Source organism: Macadamia integrifolia, chromosome 9 (genome assembly GCF_013358625.1).
Source record: "Macadamia integrifolia cultivar HAES 741 chromosome 9, SCU_Mint_v3, whole genome shotgun sequence".
Classification (NCBI taxonomy): domain Eukaryota; kingdom Viridiplantae; phylum Streptophyta; class Magnoliopsida; order Proteales; family Proteaceae; genus Macadamia; species Macadamia integrifolia.
This window is the reverse complement of record NC_056565.1, coordinates 12,510,496-12,527,273: the sequence shown is the minus strand read 5'-3', so window position 1 is coordinate 12,527,273 and position 16,778 is coordinate 12,510,496. Positions and strand designations below refer to the sequence as shown.

General features: G+C 40.1%; 2 protein-coding genes across 2 annotated transcripts in view; one reads left to right on the top strand and one right to left on the bottom strand.

Annotated features, from left to right (window-relative positions):
• LOC122089522 (GDSL esterase/lipase At3g26430-like) overlaps window positions 1-13,660 on the bottom strand; it is a 72,452-nt gene extending 58,792 nt beyond the window's left edge. Inside the window, exons 1-3 of the mRNA XM_042659271.1 lie at window positions 13,393-13,660; window positions 12,546-12,755; window positions 12,287-12,456 (exon numbers count right to left, since the gene is read on the bottom strand). Of these exons, the coding sequence (XP_042515205.1) occupies window positions 12,287-12,456; window positions 12,546-12,755; window positions 13,393-13,660 (648 nt within the window). The remainder of the gene's footprint in view (window positions 1-12,286; window positions 12,457-12,545; window positions 12,756-13,392) is intronic.
• Window positions 13,661-14,647: 987 nt separating this feature from the next.
• LOC122089521 lies at window positions 14,648-15,808 on the top strand. Its single transcript, XM_042659270.1, has one exon. It carries the CDS (start codon window positions 14,648-14,650, stop codon window positions 15,806-15,808), a length of 1,161 nt encoding a protein of 386 aa, XP_042515204.1.
• Window positions 15,809-16,778: the final 970 nt, after the last annotated feature.

The window sequence follows — 16,778 nt, the reverse complement described above, 5'->3', positions numbered from 1 at the left end:
ATTTCTTCGAAGTTAAGATTAACTTATCAATTCTTCTCCAATATGCATACTCCCACTAAAAACCCATCCTTTCCCAATGGAATTGTAGAATTTATAAGCCTTGGCCTCTGAATTAAAATTCATATGACCCGAGGCTCAATCTCAACATTCAAACCTATGTCTTGATCTCCAGTGTCTTGATATCTCATAGTATTACCAACAGACCTCCTGTTTATATAGCCATTCTTATAAAATAAATAAAAAAAGATGCCGACATTCAAGCGTACAAGCAATGATGACCTACAAAGAAAGTTTAACTATAGTCAATTTTTGTGTGCCATTGAGAAGACGGAGCGACTTTGCTGCAACTAGTTTAGTATTTGCATACAAAGGTGTGAACATGAAAAACATGAATATCAAATTTTCAGTCAAGACTTTAAGAATAGCAACAAACAAAAATCGAACTACCATAATTGAAAGTCTAAGAACATGATAATCCTTCACAAAGATCATAATACCCTAGGAGGCTTGCGAAGAGAAACTCCAAACTTTCTCTTATGCTCTAATCGGCAGAGTAAATATTTGGTATGTCTCAATGGAAGATGTGAGGACTGAGGCAAAGACCACTTGGAAGCTGAAAGGTAAGGTGACCTTGGCACCCCTAGGGAAAGGATATATTCTTTTCCGATTTGAGATGGAAGGAGATATGACCTTAGTGTGGAAACGAGGGCCTGTGAATGTTAAGTGCCAGATCATAAGGTTTCAGCAACGGCACCCAGAATTTAGTATTCATGAAGAGCACATCAAAACAAAGCTAGTCTGGATTAGATATCCAAAATTGCCAATGGAGTACTGGCATGAAAAAAATTCTATTATCGATGGCTAAAGCCTCAAGTAGACCGGTGGAGATTGATCGTCGTACAATGAATGCTGCAATGGGGAACTATGCTCGAGTTCTCAACGCAATTGAACTGGGCGGCAACAGGGTGGAGGAAATCCAGGTAGAAAGAAGGCAGCCGGGGAAGGATTCTTTTTTCTTCTTCAAGCAGTGAATCACTTATGAAGATGACATTGCTAGGTGGTTTTCTTGCAAAACACTTGGACACTCTGTCGACCAATGCCATGTTAAGAAGAACAAAGAGAGAAGGGAGCCAGTGATGGAGGATGGTGGCAGCTTCCCCATTGCTGATTGATTTCAGGCGGAAGAGGGTGGTGGAGTGCCCGCCCACTCTGGTGGCCCTATTATGGAATCTTCCTTTCATAGGAATATTCAGACTGTGGTAAGAGAATCCCCTATTTTTGGAAATGCCAATCAAGGAATATTAAAGTGATTTTGCCAGTGCCCCACGGCACAAACCTGTCATGGTGGATAATCCACTTGGCAGCGGGTATGGATCCGGTTCGGACCCAGGCAGATCTAAAGTCTCCTCTTCAGAGGAGGAATCCCTTGCTTCTACACAGGACAAGGAAGAAATGGTGGAGGACACTAATGTTAGGGAATCAAAAATGAATGAAGTGGATTTGGCTTAGATCGCTCGCACTCTGTGCCTTCGAAAGAACAGAGTGTTGTACGCTGATCTGTGCAGGGGTCGACACCAATCAAGAGGCAGTAAAAGTTGGTGTGGTCAGGACTGGGGTGGTGAGGAACACGTAGTCTCAGGTCTATCCCCCTCTCACATTAGGGGTGGGAGGGTGATCATCCAACACCAGGAAGTAGCAGAGTTCGACAATGTCCTAGTCAAGGCAGAGGACATTGATAAAAGGAAGGGAAAGAATGTCGCAGTGATGGGGCAGACCTCCAAATCTAACTGTTTGACTGTTTCCAAAAAGTGATCTTATGTAGATACTCTTTTGGAATATCAGAGGTATTAAGAAGGTGGTAGGTAGGTGTGCCTTGAAGGATTTGATCAAGCAAAAGGATCTAGACCTTCTGTGTATTTTAGAACCAATGGTGCCTGTAAGTGATTTCCCTAATTTATTTTTTAATAAATTGGGTTTTATAATTGTTTTATCTATAATAATAGAGATGGTAGAATTTCTAATATGTGGATTATGTGGAAGAGAAATTTGTGTGTTCCTATGGTTGTCTCATATTCGGAGCAATATATCACGATCTCTTTGACTCGGGATCTCCGCCAGGTTCAAGTTTCCTTTGTTCATGCGAGTAGTTTCAGAGCGGAGAGAAGGAATCTTTGGCAGAAATTTGTCATAGATTCCCCTCTTTCTCCAACTCTGTGGACTTTGATTGGTGACTTTAATGCCACCCTCCAAGCAAATGAAAAAAGAGGGCCTGGATCTCTCAGTTTGGGCTCAGCAGCAGAATTCAGTGCTATGGTTCATGACCCAGAAGCCTTCGATTGGGAGAAAGTTCACTTAGAGCAACAATAGGAGAGTAGGGAATGTCTGTGAAGTGCTTGATTGGAGTTTTTACAATGAAGAGTGGCTGGCAAGATTTTAAGATTGCTCGTAGAAGGTTATGCCAAGATTTTCTTCTAATCATACCCTTCTACTGGTATCCTCTGTGATTAGTCAGCACCCTCCTAATTGCCCCTTCAAATTTCATCAATTTTGGATGAAGCATAAAGATTTTGACAGGGTGGTGGCATCCTCCTGGTCTAAATGGATCTACGGGTCCCCAATTTTTGTTCTTATGAAAAAACTAAAATGCCTAAAAGGGGTTTTGAAGTCTTGGGCACGTTCTTCCTTTCTTCACATTTATAGAGCACTGGAATGTGCAAAGACTGCTCTCTCTCAGGTTCAGGAGCAGATAGAGAGAGAAGGGATGAGTGACTATTTTTTTTCCTTAGAGGTTGATGTGAAGACGACCATGGTCAAGGCCTTGGAGTACCATGAATGCTTCTGGGCAGAAAAGGCTAGAATAAAATGATTGAAATTTGGCTATAGAAACTCCAAATTCTTCCACCTTTCAGTCAAGATGAGAAGAAATAAGAATATGATCAGAGCTCTAAAGAAGCAGGATGGGGATATTGTGGAAGGGCAGTAGCAGTTGGGAGATTTCATTGTTGACTTCTATGAAAGTTTCATAGAGCTACCCCAAAAGTGAATCATGTGGAGCTTCTGGACTGCATCCCAAGGGTCCTTGATCAGGCTGATTGCTATAGCTTGGATTCGCTCCCTGGGAACGATGAAATAAGGAGGGCGGTATGGGAGTTGGACCTAAGCAACTCCCCTGGCCCCGATGGTTTCTATGGAGGCTTTTTTTGGATGTGCCGGGTAGTGGTTGAGATGGTGGTGTGCAACGTGGTAAGGCAATTTTTTAGTACTTGCTCTATGCCTAATGGGGTAAACTACAATTTCCTTGTCTTAATCCCAAAGTTGATGGAGCCGACTATCTGGATAAATTCAGACCCTAGTGCATGGGAAATTTTTTCTACAAATTAATTTCCAAAGTGATGGTGCTGAGACTGGAGATTCTCCTCCCTAGATTGATTTCAAATGAGCAGGGAGCATTCCAGAAGGGGAAGATGATTCATAACAACATTAGCGTGGCTTCTGAGTTGGCCAACCTAATGTTTTTTGTAACTAGAGGGGTTGGCCTTAAGATGAAGATTGATATAAGGAAGGCATATGACACAATCTCTTGGTCGTTTGTCTTCCAGGTCCTGCACAGATTTGGCTTCTTTGACAAATGGATCAACTGGCTTGAGCAAATTTTTGCATCTACAAAAATTTCTATATTGGTGAATGGAGGCCCTCAGGGGATTTTTGGTGTGAAGCGTGGTCTGCGACAAGGTGACCTCATCCATTTGATGGTTGAGATTGTTAAGATAGTACAATTTGAGATCCTAGTAGAGATATAGGACTGGTAAGTGTCCAAGTCACACTGGAGGCATGGTTCAAGAAATCGGTCGAAACTTACGAAATTTCACAGGTTTCAATTGTATCCCCAAGGGTCGAAACAATATGTCCTGTGACTTTTAAAAGTCATGGGTTTCGATCATGTTTCGACGAAATTTCCCATGTTTCAACTAAAACATGGGAAATTTCAACCAAACCAACTAGTTTGACTTGAACCAGGTCCTATATAAGTTACTTTGAAAAGTAACCCAAGCCTTCTTTAGTAGAATTCGACTCTCCCTACATAGTTTTGTCTCCTAGGAGTGGGAAAATTGGGGAAATAATGGAGATTACCACTTTTTTCTTAACAAAGTTGAATCAAATGGTGGTTCTTGCTTCATCTACATAAGAAAGACAGCTTGGACCAAAAAGGTAAGTTCCAACTTCCCCAAAAACTATTTTTTTTTTATAGAATATACTTGTAAATAGAGTAAAATTATGTAAATATTTTATATATTACTTAGGAGGACCCGATCTATGCATTCACAGTGACCGAATATTTTTTTGCATGTTAATGCATTTTTTCTGTTTTTGAAAATGCATTTACCTATAACATATTTCATTCAACAACTCAGCGTAATGATTACCGAACCTTTGGTTCACCACACAAGTATGACTTTATATGTTTTTTTATGAAACTAATGATGTGAACGTGTTATAAATGTCTAAAATATGATGTACACAAAAAATCAGGAAAAAAAAAAAAAAAAAAAACATAGTTTGGTGGTCGAAACCTAAGTTTCCACTAAATCGGGAAAAATTCCCTGGTTTCCTTGAAATTTCTCAGGTTTTGACCAAAATTTCGGTCTCCTAAAGGGTCAAAACCCGATACCTTTAACCTTGACTGGAGCTTTCCTAATAGAAGCGGGGTGTAATAGCCACAAAACTGGGCTAGTTTCTACCTCTAGCAACAATCACATAGTACCACAAAAGTTGCTTCCCAAAAAGTCTGATCGAACCTACCATATTGGTTTATCTAACATTGCACCCTATTGACAAAGGGTCGTAGCATAGGATATAGATTGTTAACCACAATAATATACATGTCTTTAGCAATGATAATTTTTTTTTTTTTTTTTGCTATCAGTAAAGAATATCATTAATAATCAAAGAAGATACAATAGAAACGAAAATCATTGAACTAAAAGTCCACCTTCTGAATGGCCATCAGAAGATTTTTAGCCCAATAACAATGACTATGTAAACTGAAATCTGGGTCTTCTCTAAAAATCCCAGCTAACATCAGATAAAACAAATGAAGGACCTATTAGCCATGAGGTAGAACTTTTTGATTTTGCTCCATGCTTTGCTAGCTTATCTGCAGCAACGTTAACTTCCCTGTAACAGTGTGAAATTTCCCAACTTATTCCATTCAGAAAATTCTTGTAAAATTGTAAATATGGTGCCAGCATCACCATGGGCAACACAGCATCCCATGCCCAAGCCTAACTCTAGCATAAAACAGTTAGTATGGCATTATTACACTGGAATTACCAATAACCACACCACAACCCATGCCCAATCTAAGCTATAATACACACAAAATGCATTATACAACACGTGGCGATCACAATACCAGTATTTCCCTCAGCCACACCAGATCCCACCCATTCATAATCACATTACATCCACAATTCATACTCAAACATTTGATATATTTGAAAGTAAAGCATACATGAGATTATAATTTAAAACACATGAGTGAAATGGCATACATTAGTTTTAAAATTTAACATCACTTCAAAAGAAATCATACCACCCATCACTTTGTCTGTTCACTTGGAGAAGAAATTTCCATCAAAGAATGCCCGAAATGTGCTCCACTCAACCTCACCAAAAGGAGAATGTTTGTATCTTAGTTACAAGGGTAAGTGTTGTCTAAAGGTTTCAAAAGGCCCATTAAAAAACCCCTTAAAGGCTCATTTAAAAACCCCTTAAACTTCCTTAAAGACAGTTTAGTATTGTCCACTGATGGATGTATGATCTACCAGTGGTCCTACCGATGACAGACATAGAGTCCAATCCAATTTCGCTTCAGAAACACCACCAGTAGATGTCACCAGAAGGTGTCTGATCTATAGGTGACCTAAACAGAGGCTTAATTCAATCCAACCATCAACTGGTAGATGGTCATCGGATGATAATAGATCTACCGTTCGGTATCTACCGGTAATAGCCCAGAAAGTGTTGTACTCCTCGGGTCCGATGACCTTATATGATTAGTGGGATTTGTTTAGACACCCAAGGATATGAAAAATACTGGACCCACTTGGGAGATCATTGCAATGTCACCACCAAGAATACGGCAAGTATCAAGGGGTTTGGGAGTGTGGGTGTGCAAACTTTAGTCCCACATCACCTAGGGAGAGATTACTGGGCAAGTTGATAACCTTTAGCCTCTTTAACATGGCACAATGCGTTTTAAAGCCTTGAGGCCCATGGGCCAAGGAGGGGAATACTGTGCAAGGTTAATGGGGCCGAGGCATTATAAATGATATTAAAGGAAACCCCGATAGCGTGTGAGGCTACAACGGGGACGTTGTGACAAAAGGGGGAAGATTGTGACACCAAAGAATAAGGCAAGTACCGGACCCACCTAGGAGATCGATGAGGTGTCTCCATCAAGAGTATGGCAAGTACAAGGCAGCTTGGGAGATCGGTGAGCGTGTGCAAACTTTAGTCCCACATCGCCTAGGGAGAGATTACTACACTAGTTGGTAACCTCTAGTCTCCTTAACATGTTACAAAGTGTTTTTAAGGTTTGAGGCCCATTGGCCAAAGAGGACAATATTTTGCAAGCTTAATGGGGGCGGGGCGTTTTATTTGTAGAGGGACTTCCCACCTTTCATTTAAGCTTGGATGCTTATGTTCTCACAAGGAAAATCGAGAGTTTTGATAACCAATGGAATGTATGAACTTGTATCTTCTTGTTTACCCTCTAATCTTAAATGTGTGAGTTTGTTATCTTCTTAATTACCTTCCAATCTTCACTTCTTACAGGACCTTTTTGGGGAGATGACCCCTTGGAGCCATTCTCTTTTTACTTTCACTCCCATGTGGTGAATTTTTTTTGGAAACTTCATATCCATCCTAAATTTAAAATTTTCTTTCGGAGAGATCTTAATGGTATCCCGATCAGAGATGTTTTAGGTAAATAGATGAACATTGATCTGTCATGTGTATTTTGTGGTGATTTCCATGAAATTTTTGTCCGAAACCCTTAACCCATTTTGAGCTAATCTTTGAGCTTAGGAAACATCTTTGGAGCTCGAGCAAGGCATGTAACACCCTAAACTGGAAGCAACTTACCTTCATCTTATAGCCTAGTTGGCATAAGAGAGTAGGTTGCTCTACTATGGATATATATAGTAGTAAGAGAGAGGGAATTTGATTGATTTATTGGCCAAGGAAGGTACATAAAATAGCCAATATATGAGTGGGACCAGTCTTACATTAGATGGACTTAAGAACCCAAAAGTTAGGACAACAAATGAGATTAAAATGGGTAAACCAGTGGGATACTCTGCTGCCAACCGGCTAGTCAGTTCGGCTGGTAGAATACAGGAAAATTGGGTTTTTCTTGTGGGGCTCACATCCCTACACCCCCGAGCCTCGCACTTACCTAACATGTAGAGGTCATGATACTGACCAAATCCAACCTAATAAGTCAATATTGGTGGGGTCTATTAATAAAAAATTAATTTTAATTAGTTTTAATTTTATGTTTTTTAGGGTGTTCATCCAAACGGGCCCTAAGGACCCTTTGGCTGAATTATATAGCAAGCCACCATCACTGTTTCACCTTATTTGCTGCTGCAAATTCAGTGGAACAGCAGCAAAGGGAAGAAGAAGAAGAAAAAGAAAGAAAAAGGAAGAAGAAGAAGAAGAAATAGAAGGAGAGAAGGGAGCAGTTGTCCCTCTCCTACTGCCCTTCTGTTATATAATTGTTGTTGTACACATATTAGAAGGTAAAATTCTTCAACCTTAATTGTTGTACAGTATTTCTATTTTGTAGGAACACAATTCAGCTTGGTTCCCAAGCATGCAGCCACCCAAAGTCTGCAACCATGGACTGCACGCATGGGATTTGAGTGGAATTTAAATACAGAGACTGAATAACTTTAGTCATGCATGTTGTACCTGTAAAAATTAGGTAATATCCAGGTTGTATGTGGTCTAAGTAGTTATGCACAGCTGGGTTTTAGGCTGCATGCATGGGGTTCATCATCCCAGAGATGGAAACACAGCTGTAGCACCCATATATATAAAATATGCTTGCTGAAATTGTAATTAGAAATAGTGTACAGACCTTTGATGGTCTCTATAACCTCACAGAATTTGGGTTCAGAGCTTGTATGCAATGGGTTTTATCCCAAAGTGGAAGTTAGTGACATGAAATTTGAGTTTTGCTAGTTGGGTAAGCATAGGGACTATATAAATTTAATTTTGCAGAATTTTCCTGTGCTGAAATTGTGTAATTGGTAGTTTTCAGACCTATAGCATAACCCTACTGCTACCCATAAATTGGGTTTGAGCTCCGCAGGTTCAGGAATGGGTTCCTAGACCTGAATCTACTATCCCATGGAAGAAAATTAGGGAATTCATTAGGGAAGAATTTTAATTCATGTAATTAGGAGTTTTAGGGGATGTAAAAGGACCCTAGAGGCCTTAGGAAACCTTCCCCATGTTGCCATGGTCAATACCTATCAGCCATGAGCTGCCCAACCCAAGGAAATCTATAGAACAGCCTTTGGGAGTGAAGAAATGCTGCAGAAATCGACGCACCAGTTGGGCAAACGGCCAGCTGGTTGTCTCCCACTGGTTGGGGTGTTAAGCCCAAATCAGCCCCAATTTTACTTGACAGTACCTGCCCTTGTGGGTTATGTTCCCTACCTTGTTTACCCAAATTAGCCCTATGGGTAGGGGTAGTTCGAGGGCTTTTCCGAGACTTCAAATTAAGATTGAGCATGTGCTGTTGAGAGTCATTTTTGGTTTTAGTAGTGAACCTATACATAGTCATATTGGGTGTATAAATGCTTAAAAAAAATGATACACATTGGTTTAGGAACTTAAAACAATCGGGCGAGAATACAAAGTTGATTGCAGGAATCCTATCGCACATGTGATTTGGTTTTTGAGGTGAATGGGTGTTTGACTTTATTTTATGGAGTGTTTATGCATTATTTGTATTTTTGCATGAACTGTGTGCATGAATGACATGTCATATTGCTGCTATGCATGTTGTTTGATATTATGGACTTATTTACCTTGTGCTATTATTATTGCTAACTTGTGAATATGGAAGGATGAGGCTGAAGAATGGTTTTGAACTGCAGAGGTAAGTGAGTTAAGTTATTGTGATTCTATGGATGAGGTCTATAATTGTAACTGTGGTATTGACGGTCTGGGGCACAGTGTGGCCGAGATTCTTTCCGGTACCTTGGGCCTAGAGGTCAGAGGATGTGTGTATGTATGGTGTGTGATGAATGATGATAGTATACACATTATGATAGGGATTGAATTATCTAAGCAGCACAATGTGAAACAGCTATGGATAGAATGTGATTCAGTTGCACTTGTGACTATTTTTCAGAAGAGGCAAAGTCCATGGATAGCTCGGCAAAAATGGATAAATTGTATTTCTTATTTGGAGGATGTGGAATGGAAAATAACCCATTGCTATAGGGAAGCAAATTCAATGGCAGATTTTTTGTCAAAGTCAGCCGCCCGTTTTGAAGTGTTAGAGCCGATTTCAATTTGGCCAACTCTGGTCCAGATGGAATTAGACATGGATGCATCGGGTCGGCCTATGTTCAGATTCACGTAGGAATTTTTTCCAGATTTTTTGTTTTGGTGGAGTTGGGTAGTTGCGTAATTCTGCTGATGGCAATGCCGAAGGTGGAATTTATGCTTCTCCCTCTCTTCTTATTGTGAGTGTTGGGTATTTCTCACTCTCTCATCTGATGTACTATATTTCTTTTTTCCTCTTTTTCTTCCTTTAATATACATGACTTTTTAGCGAAAAAATGTAGATTGCATCTAGTTAGGATTCATAGACCCTGGTTCTAAATCCCTTACTAGTAGGGGTTAGGTACTGGCTAATCCCAGGGATGGTATGTTTGTGATGCAGCACGAGTGACCAGTAGGTTTTTCGAGACTGTCGCTGCCCCACAGCAAGGGTGACCGAGGGGATTTTTGAGACCGTGACTATTCTACAGCTTGGGGGGCTGATGAATTTTCAAGGATAGAGGCTATAGGGTGGGGTCACACATTAGGGGTTTGCGGGGTGACTGATGGGTTTTCTAGGACTAAGGATACGATTTATGTTGTAATAGCACTGATACCCTATCCTGGACTTAGTAATTGTTTGCTAGGTACTGTTTGCTAAAATCGGATCATGAGCATCATATAATTTGTTTAGGCATGCATTGCATCATTTTTTTGCATGTAGAACCAGTGCTGTGACAAGATTGGACTTTGGGAGTGTCCAATTGCTTGTAAGGTCGGGTTCAATTTCTTCCATATTTTTAATGTTGGATGGCCTCAACTGAGTTCTCTCACTGAGCTAGCTCAATGGTGGTCCTCCATGGCAAGCTCAGTCCCTTTAAAAGAGGCGTGGCTGGCTGAATTTTTACTTATTTCCTATCCTATTTGGTATGAACGAAATAGAAGACGATATGATGAGAACGGGCATCTATCTGGTCTAATTTTGAAGGCGGCCCTGAGTAATATTAGGGAGTCATCTCATGTGAGGGCACTTCTCTCGTGGTCAATGATCAATTTCCTTCTGTCTAGAAGCCTAAATTTTAAGGTAAAATTTACCTCTGCATCACTTGCAATTGAGGAGCTGAAGTGGACTAGACCTATTGTTGGATGGATCAAGTTGAATATAGATGGGTGTTCTCTAAGAAATCCAGGTTTGTCAGGGGTTCGTGGAGTGGTTCGTAATTGTTTTGGATTAGTGTTATTTAGTTATGCTATCCCGCTTGGAAATATGACAAATTATTAAGCAGAATTCTCCCCACTATTTATTGGTCTAAAGTATGTAAAGGAGATGGGTGAGGAGAGGCTATGGGTGGCATGTGATTCACAGGCAGTGGTGGAGGTTGTCCTTAGGAAATCTATTCCTTGGGAGTTTCTTCAACAATGGAGATTATTCAATCCCTTTCTCGAATCTATTAGTTTGAGGTTAACGCATTGTTTTAGGGAGGTGAATCACAAGAAGTGTTGGTCTGGAGCTTGAAACTAAACTAGAAGCAGCAGCCTAAGCTCCCTTGATAAACAAGGATCCAGAAATGGAATGAAAGCTACAACTCCATGACAGGAAAATGGCTATTTCAGTGATGTTTCAAATGGACGACTAAGAACATCTTTCTTTCTCAAAGTCAACTTCATCCCTTCATAAATCGCTTAAGAGTTTTTTTTTTTTCCTTGAATTAATTAAAGGGTAAAAATAAAAGACTTTATTATTTCATGACAAATTATCAGTAAATATTACAAACAATAGATAGATCAAACTCTAGCTATCTAGGGTAATGTGATTATGCAAAAGACTCATCCCTATTGCATGCGTTTTGTAAAGAGACTGGTGGGTCTGAAAATTTTCCAGTGGCAATTTGGTCGACAATAAATTTATTAGCTGCGTCAGTTAAATGGCTTCCATCCCAGTTAACTCTAACAGAAGGGTTTGCGCAAGAACCTATGAATGTTGGTTTTCCATCCACAACTACTGTTTGCCCACACCGTGCGGTATTGCTGAAGTTATATTTGCCTCCAAAGCCACAACAAGCTACAAGTGGTTGCTCAAATCCTACAAGAAGAATCACAAATGTGTCAATCATCTCTCTCTCCCTCTCTCTCTCTCTCTCTCTCTCTCCTTCCTAAATCATACACTACCTGCAAATTAGAACCACATGCATCCATACGGGCATAAAATCAAACTAAAAACCATTTATTGAAACCGAACCAAGCCATTGACATAGAAATCATGAAATCATTTAAGTGGTCTAATGTTGGTTTCAAAATTGAGATCATTTAGTTGAATGGTTTAAACCGAACTGAACCCTTTAAACTGATGACAAACTAATTAAAACCAATAAATGGAGACATAGTAAGTTAAGTCATTCAATGTTAAGTTTACATCCATTTAAGTAAAAAATTAAAAGGGAAAAAAGGCATTTGAATAAAAAATTAAAAAATTAAAATTAACAATCTTGATTTCATTATCTAAAACCATTTATTAAACAATTCAGTTTGGGTTTAACCTAATATAGTTCACAAGCCATTTGCTCATGGGCTGGGTGGCCCAGTTGCAACACAATATACAAATCCATATTGTGACTAATGAAAACTTAAGAACCTCAGCAACAGATACACACCTACAATACTACTGGCCTAGGAAATAATGAATTTACCTGGTTATTAAGATGGTTCAAATATTATTAATTACCTGAATATTCTTGGAGAGCTTGCTAATTACATCGGGAATGTCAGCTTTAATTTCCTCTGGAGATTGGTTGTTGAATAAACCCAAACCGATATCATTTTGACCAATATCAAATGTGTACAATGCTTGACCCAAAAACTCCTCCTTAGGTAACAAATTTGTGTAGATTCCACCTAGAAATAGATGATGAATAGGATTTGATGAACCGGTACTGCTACATGGTTTATAGCAATAGAGGGTTTTTAACAAATTAAATAATTACCTCGGTTCCTGATTAACTGTAATCTGGATTTGAATCGTTGGAACTGGGAGACTTGCACATCCAAGTAGAAGGGGTTTGGTCCTCTCCCAGTTCGGCTTTTATCCGACGGCCTGATTGTTGCCCCAGATACCACGAAATTAGCACCGTGGATGAAGCTAGTTCCCAATGAATCGAGATACGCACTGAGGTTAGGTAATCTGAATCTTTCAGCTGATCAAAATATTCATTATTTTAACAACAATGATCAAGTCAATAACTATTCCATTGCCTTTGCATTAACAACAATAGATTAGATGCAAAAATAGGATTCATGTAGCCATCTCTTTGTTTGCAGATTTTTAGCTCAAAAGAAAAGGGAATAGGGGGAGGGGGACTCCTTAAAGCTTAATCCCATTGCCTATAACTCATACTATTTGATCTATCCAAACACTACTTCTTAACTTCATAGCCCATAGCAATGGCCTATTTCAGTCTCCAAACCTAAACGGCTTGAAAGCGAAAAATCACAAGTTTGAAGGGTATTCTGAGTCTAAGGTTTTCCCTACCAATATTAGGAGTGGCAATGGGGTGGCTTCGATAGAGACTCGCCCTACTCCACCTCTAATGAGGTGGTTTTGTATCACCGAGATAGGGTTGGTGTGGCAAGGTTTAATAACCTGAATTGGGATCTTGATCACTCCCAGTTGATTCAGGTCTAGATTGGTTCAGTTCGGCCCTGGAATTGATACAGAAGCAGCTTGTGTTCACACCTAGCTATGCCTGGGTGTAAGTAGTGCGGACGGAGTTCCCTCCCCCCCACCCTTCAACAAAAAATCTAGCAAATAATGAAACAAAGTTTAATTTCTACCCATGAAATCAATGGTGAGCCTTCCATCTGAAGGTCTTCCAGCAGGCATGTGAAAAAAGGTCTCCCCATAGGGTGGGGTGACAAGAGAGAAGGCAGCAGAATCAGCTCCTGTATCAGTATTTGAGTCCCCAAAGTTGAAGATTGCCTGAAAATTGCAACTTGTATTTGAAGCCAAGGCTGGAACACTTAAAACTACTATGGAAGACAACAACCCAATATAGAAAGGTGTGATCAGAACAAGTTTACCAAAGCTATGAGCATAATCCATCATCTTGAGAGACTAAAAGATGAAGAGCAGTAGAGACTAGAGAGGATAGTATTACTATAGAGAACTGGTAGAGTATATATAGAGAGAGAGGACAACATAATTATTGAACCGCTTACTAGCTAAAATGCTAAATGGAGTAATACCTGTTCGTTTCCATTAAATTTTGGAAACAGTTTTTCGGTTTTGATTGACAAAATTAAACAGAATCTTTACTAAAATTAATGTCTAGTTATATTTCTACAACTCTTTCAAAGTTTTCAGACTTTCTAACAAAAGAAATCCAAAGACGAAAAACCGAAATGGAGAGGATCTAGGAGACAAGCTAGTAGAGAAAATAAGGAAACATTCAGTGATAACATATTCACTTTATTTTTATTCCGATGATTGTTGGATCCAATGTCTATACTACACTTTATATTGCAGCAGTGGACAAATAAAACCAATAAATAAATATATTTTTTTATTGAACGAACCAATAAAAAAAGGCGTCAAAGTTTGGCCTCTCAGAATATTTGGTGGCCCTTCCGGACCATGTTGCGTCAGAGATTGCTTCTGATGCTTTGGATAGGCACCGTTTTTTATTCTGCTAAGCATTTTGCTTGCTCTCTCTGCTGATGGCCATGCCGAAGGTGGAGTTTGCAAGTTGGCTTAGGAGTTTCGGCCTCGTCCTTTTGTTCCCTTGTTTCTTGTATTTCTCTACCTTTTAATAAAATTATCTTTAAGCAAAAAAAAAAAGTCAACATTTTATTTGATTCACTGGGGCTGGAATGACTGGACATCCGGGAATCCAGAGCTGATTTTTTACCAAATTTTATAATTTTTTAATTATTAATTCAAGACATATCCAGCTAAATAATATGTAAATCTAATATATTCTACTATTATCGAGATCACAATGAATGATAGGTGTTTCGCAATCAAAATGAAGATATTCCAACGCAGCAGCTACATCAATGGCTATGTTTAACGGGTGAAGTGACGGGAGAGATGATGATGCCAGAGAATAGGAGGAATGGCGAAGAAGCAGATGATGATGGTGGGGCTCATGAGGATCTAGATAGAGGTCCTGCGCCCCAGGCAACCATGGCTATGGGTGGAGTAAAATCAGATGCACTGAGATCCAACCGCTCCTATGCTAAAGCGGTAGGGAATGCATCAAGGCCTGTGATCGACTCTCTTCCAGAACCGATTCAAGCAGGGAAGATTAGAAGAATCATAATCCCTCAATGGGATTACGAATCTAAGAGGCAGTCTTTCCGCTTTGCCCTTATTGGAAGGGTCAATTTCAGAGCTCTTTCTTTGGATGCTCTAAGAAAGGAGGCCGCAGACAAATGGAACCTAAGCCAGAGGGTTACTATGCATCCCCTTGGAAACGGTTTTGTTATCTTCCAATTTCAACGTGAAGGGGATAAGGTGGCAGTCTGGAGAAGAAGCCCTATGAAAATAGGCTCGCAACTCATTCGTTTCCAACACTGGAAACTGGACTTCAACATCCATGTTAAGCAGACCTGGTCCAAGCTAATCTGGATACGATTCCCTGACCTCCCCTTAGAATATTGGCACGAGAATGTTCTCTTATCCATTGCAAAAGTTGTAGGGAGACCTGTTGCCCTGGATCACCATACCAAGCAGGGATTAATGGGTCACTATGCTAGAGTACTAGTTGAAATGGACACTACTGAAAATGCATCTCGCATAGAGGAGGTTCAAGTTGAACGTCTCAAACCCGATACAACGCGAGTTTTTGGATTCAAACAACAAGTCCAGTATGAAGATGACATTAGTCGATGTGGCTTCTGCAAGAGGTTGGGACATAAGGTGGGAGAATGTAGATCCAAGACACTTGAAGATGAAAAACAAGCTGCTATGGACAGGTCGGCCTCTGTACCTGGTGCAGTATACGTTAAAGATAGAGTGGACTTGGTCCGAGTTGCCTCTCACTCGGGTAGAACGCCCATTGTGGAAATCGCCCCTCATGATCCTCTTTCCATAATAGTAGCTTCACCTACCAATCAAGTAGTTGGGAAGGAGGGCCACGATTTGAATGCAAACACTAAAAGAACATCAATTGAGGAACTGCACAAATCTCCTTCTATTTGTGTTGGACAGTCAGCCAATCAGAATGCTGAGAAGGGGGAGATATTCTGATTGTCTTGGATTCTTTGGCAACCAATCCTAAAGAATTAAATTTATGTAGTCCAATGCTTACCCAACTAGCAAAACTCAAATTTCAGGTTACTCACTTCCACCTTGGGATAAAACCCCTTGCGTGCAAGGTCTGAACCCAAATTCTGGGAGTTTATAGAGACCATCAAAGGTCTGTACACTATTCTAATTACAATTTCAGCAAGCATATTTTATTTATATGGGTGCTACAGCTGGGTTTTCATCTCTGGGATGATGAGTCCCATGCATGCAGCCCAAAACCCAGCTGTGCATAGCTACAGGGACCAGATACAACCTGTATATTACCTAATTTTTATAGGTACAGCATGCATGACTAAATTTATTCAGTCTCTGTATTTAAATTCCACTCAAATCGCATGCATGCAGTCTATGGTTGCGCACTTTGGGTGGCTGCATGCTTGGGAACCAAGGTGAATTTTGTTCCTCGATAATAGAAATACTGTACAACAATTAAGGTGGAAGAATTTTACCTTCTAATATGTGTACAACAACAATTATATAACAGCACGAAGTAGGAGAGGGACAGCTGCTCCCTTTCTGTTCTGGCATGCTCAGATACGGCCCTTCCTCAAGGGTCAGAAATTTTTGGCCATTTCGATGGCTCCAAAGCGCAGCCCACTCAGACAACCGCTGCTTCTGACTGAGACGTTCAAGTCTCCCTGATTATGAGTCTCCTTATATCCTCCCTCTTTGATGAAGCACTCCCTCTCATCGTTGACATAGAAACTGATGAATCCATGACCAGCCTTATGCAATGAGCCAAGTCCCTCTCTGATGAGCTTGCTGCTGCTGGGTCTCCTATAAAACAATCCGACCTCTGTCTTCACATTCTTTGCACTCTTTGCAAAGATTTTCAAGACATTGTTCCGATGCTCCTTGCTCATTTTGAGCCGCTACTGATCTTCTTGGCTTTCTTCTCAGCCACGAGTTC

What these genes read in the sequence shown, in the direction of transcription:
- LOC122089521 (XM_042659270.1), top strand. Translation starts at nt 14,648, where the DNA reads ATGATGATGCCAGAGAATAGGAGGAATGGCGAAGAAGCAGATGATGAT.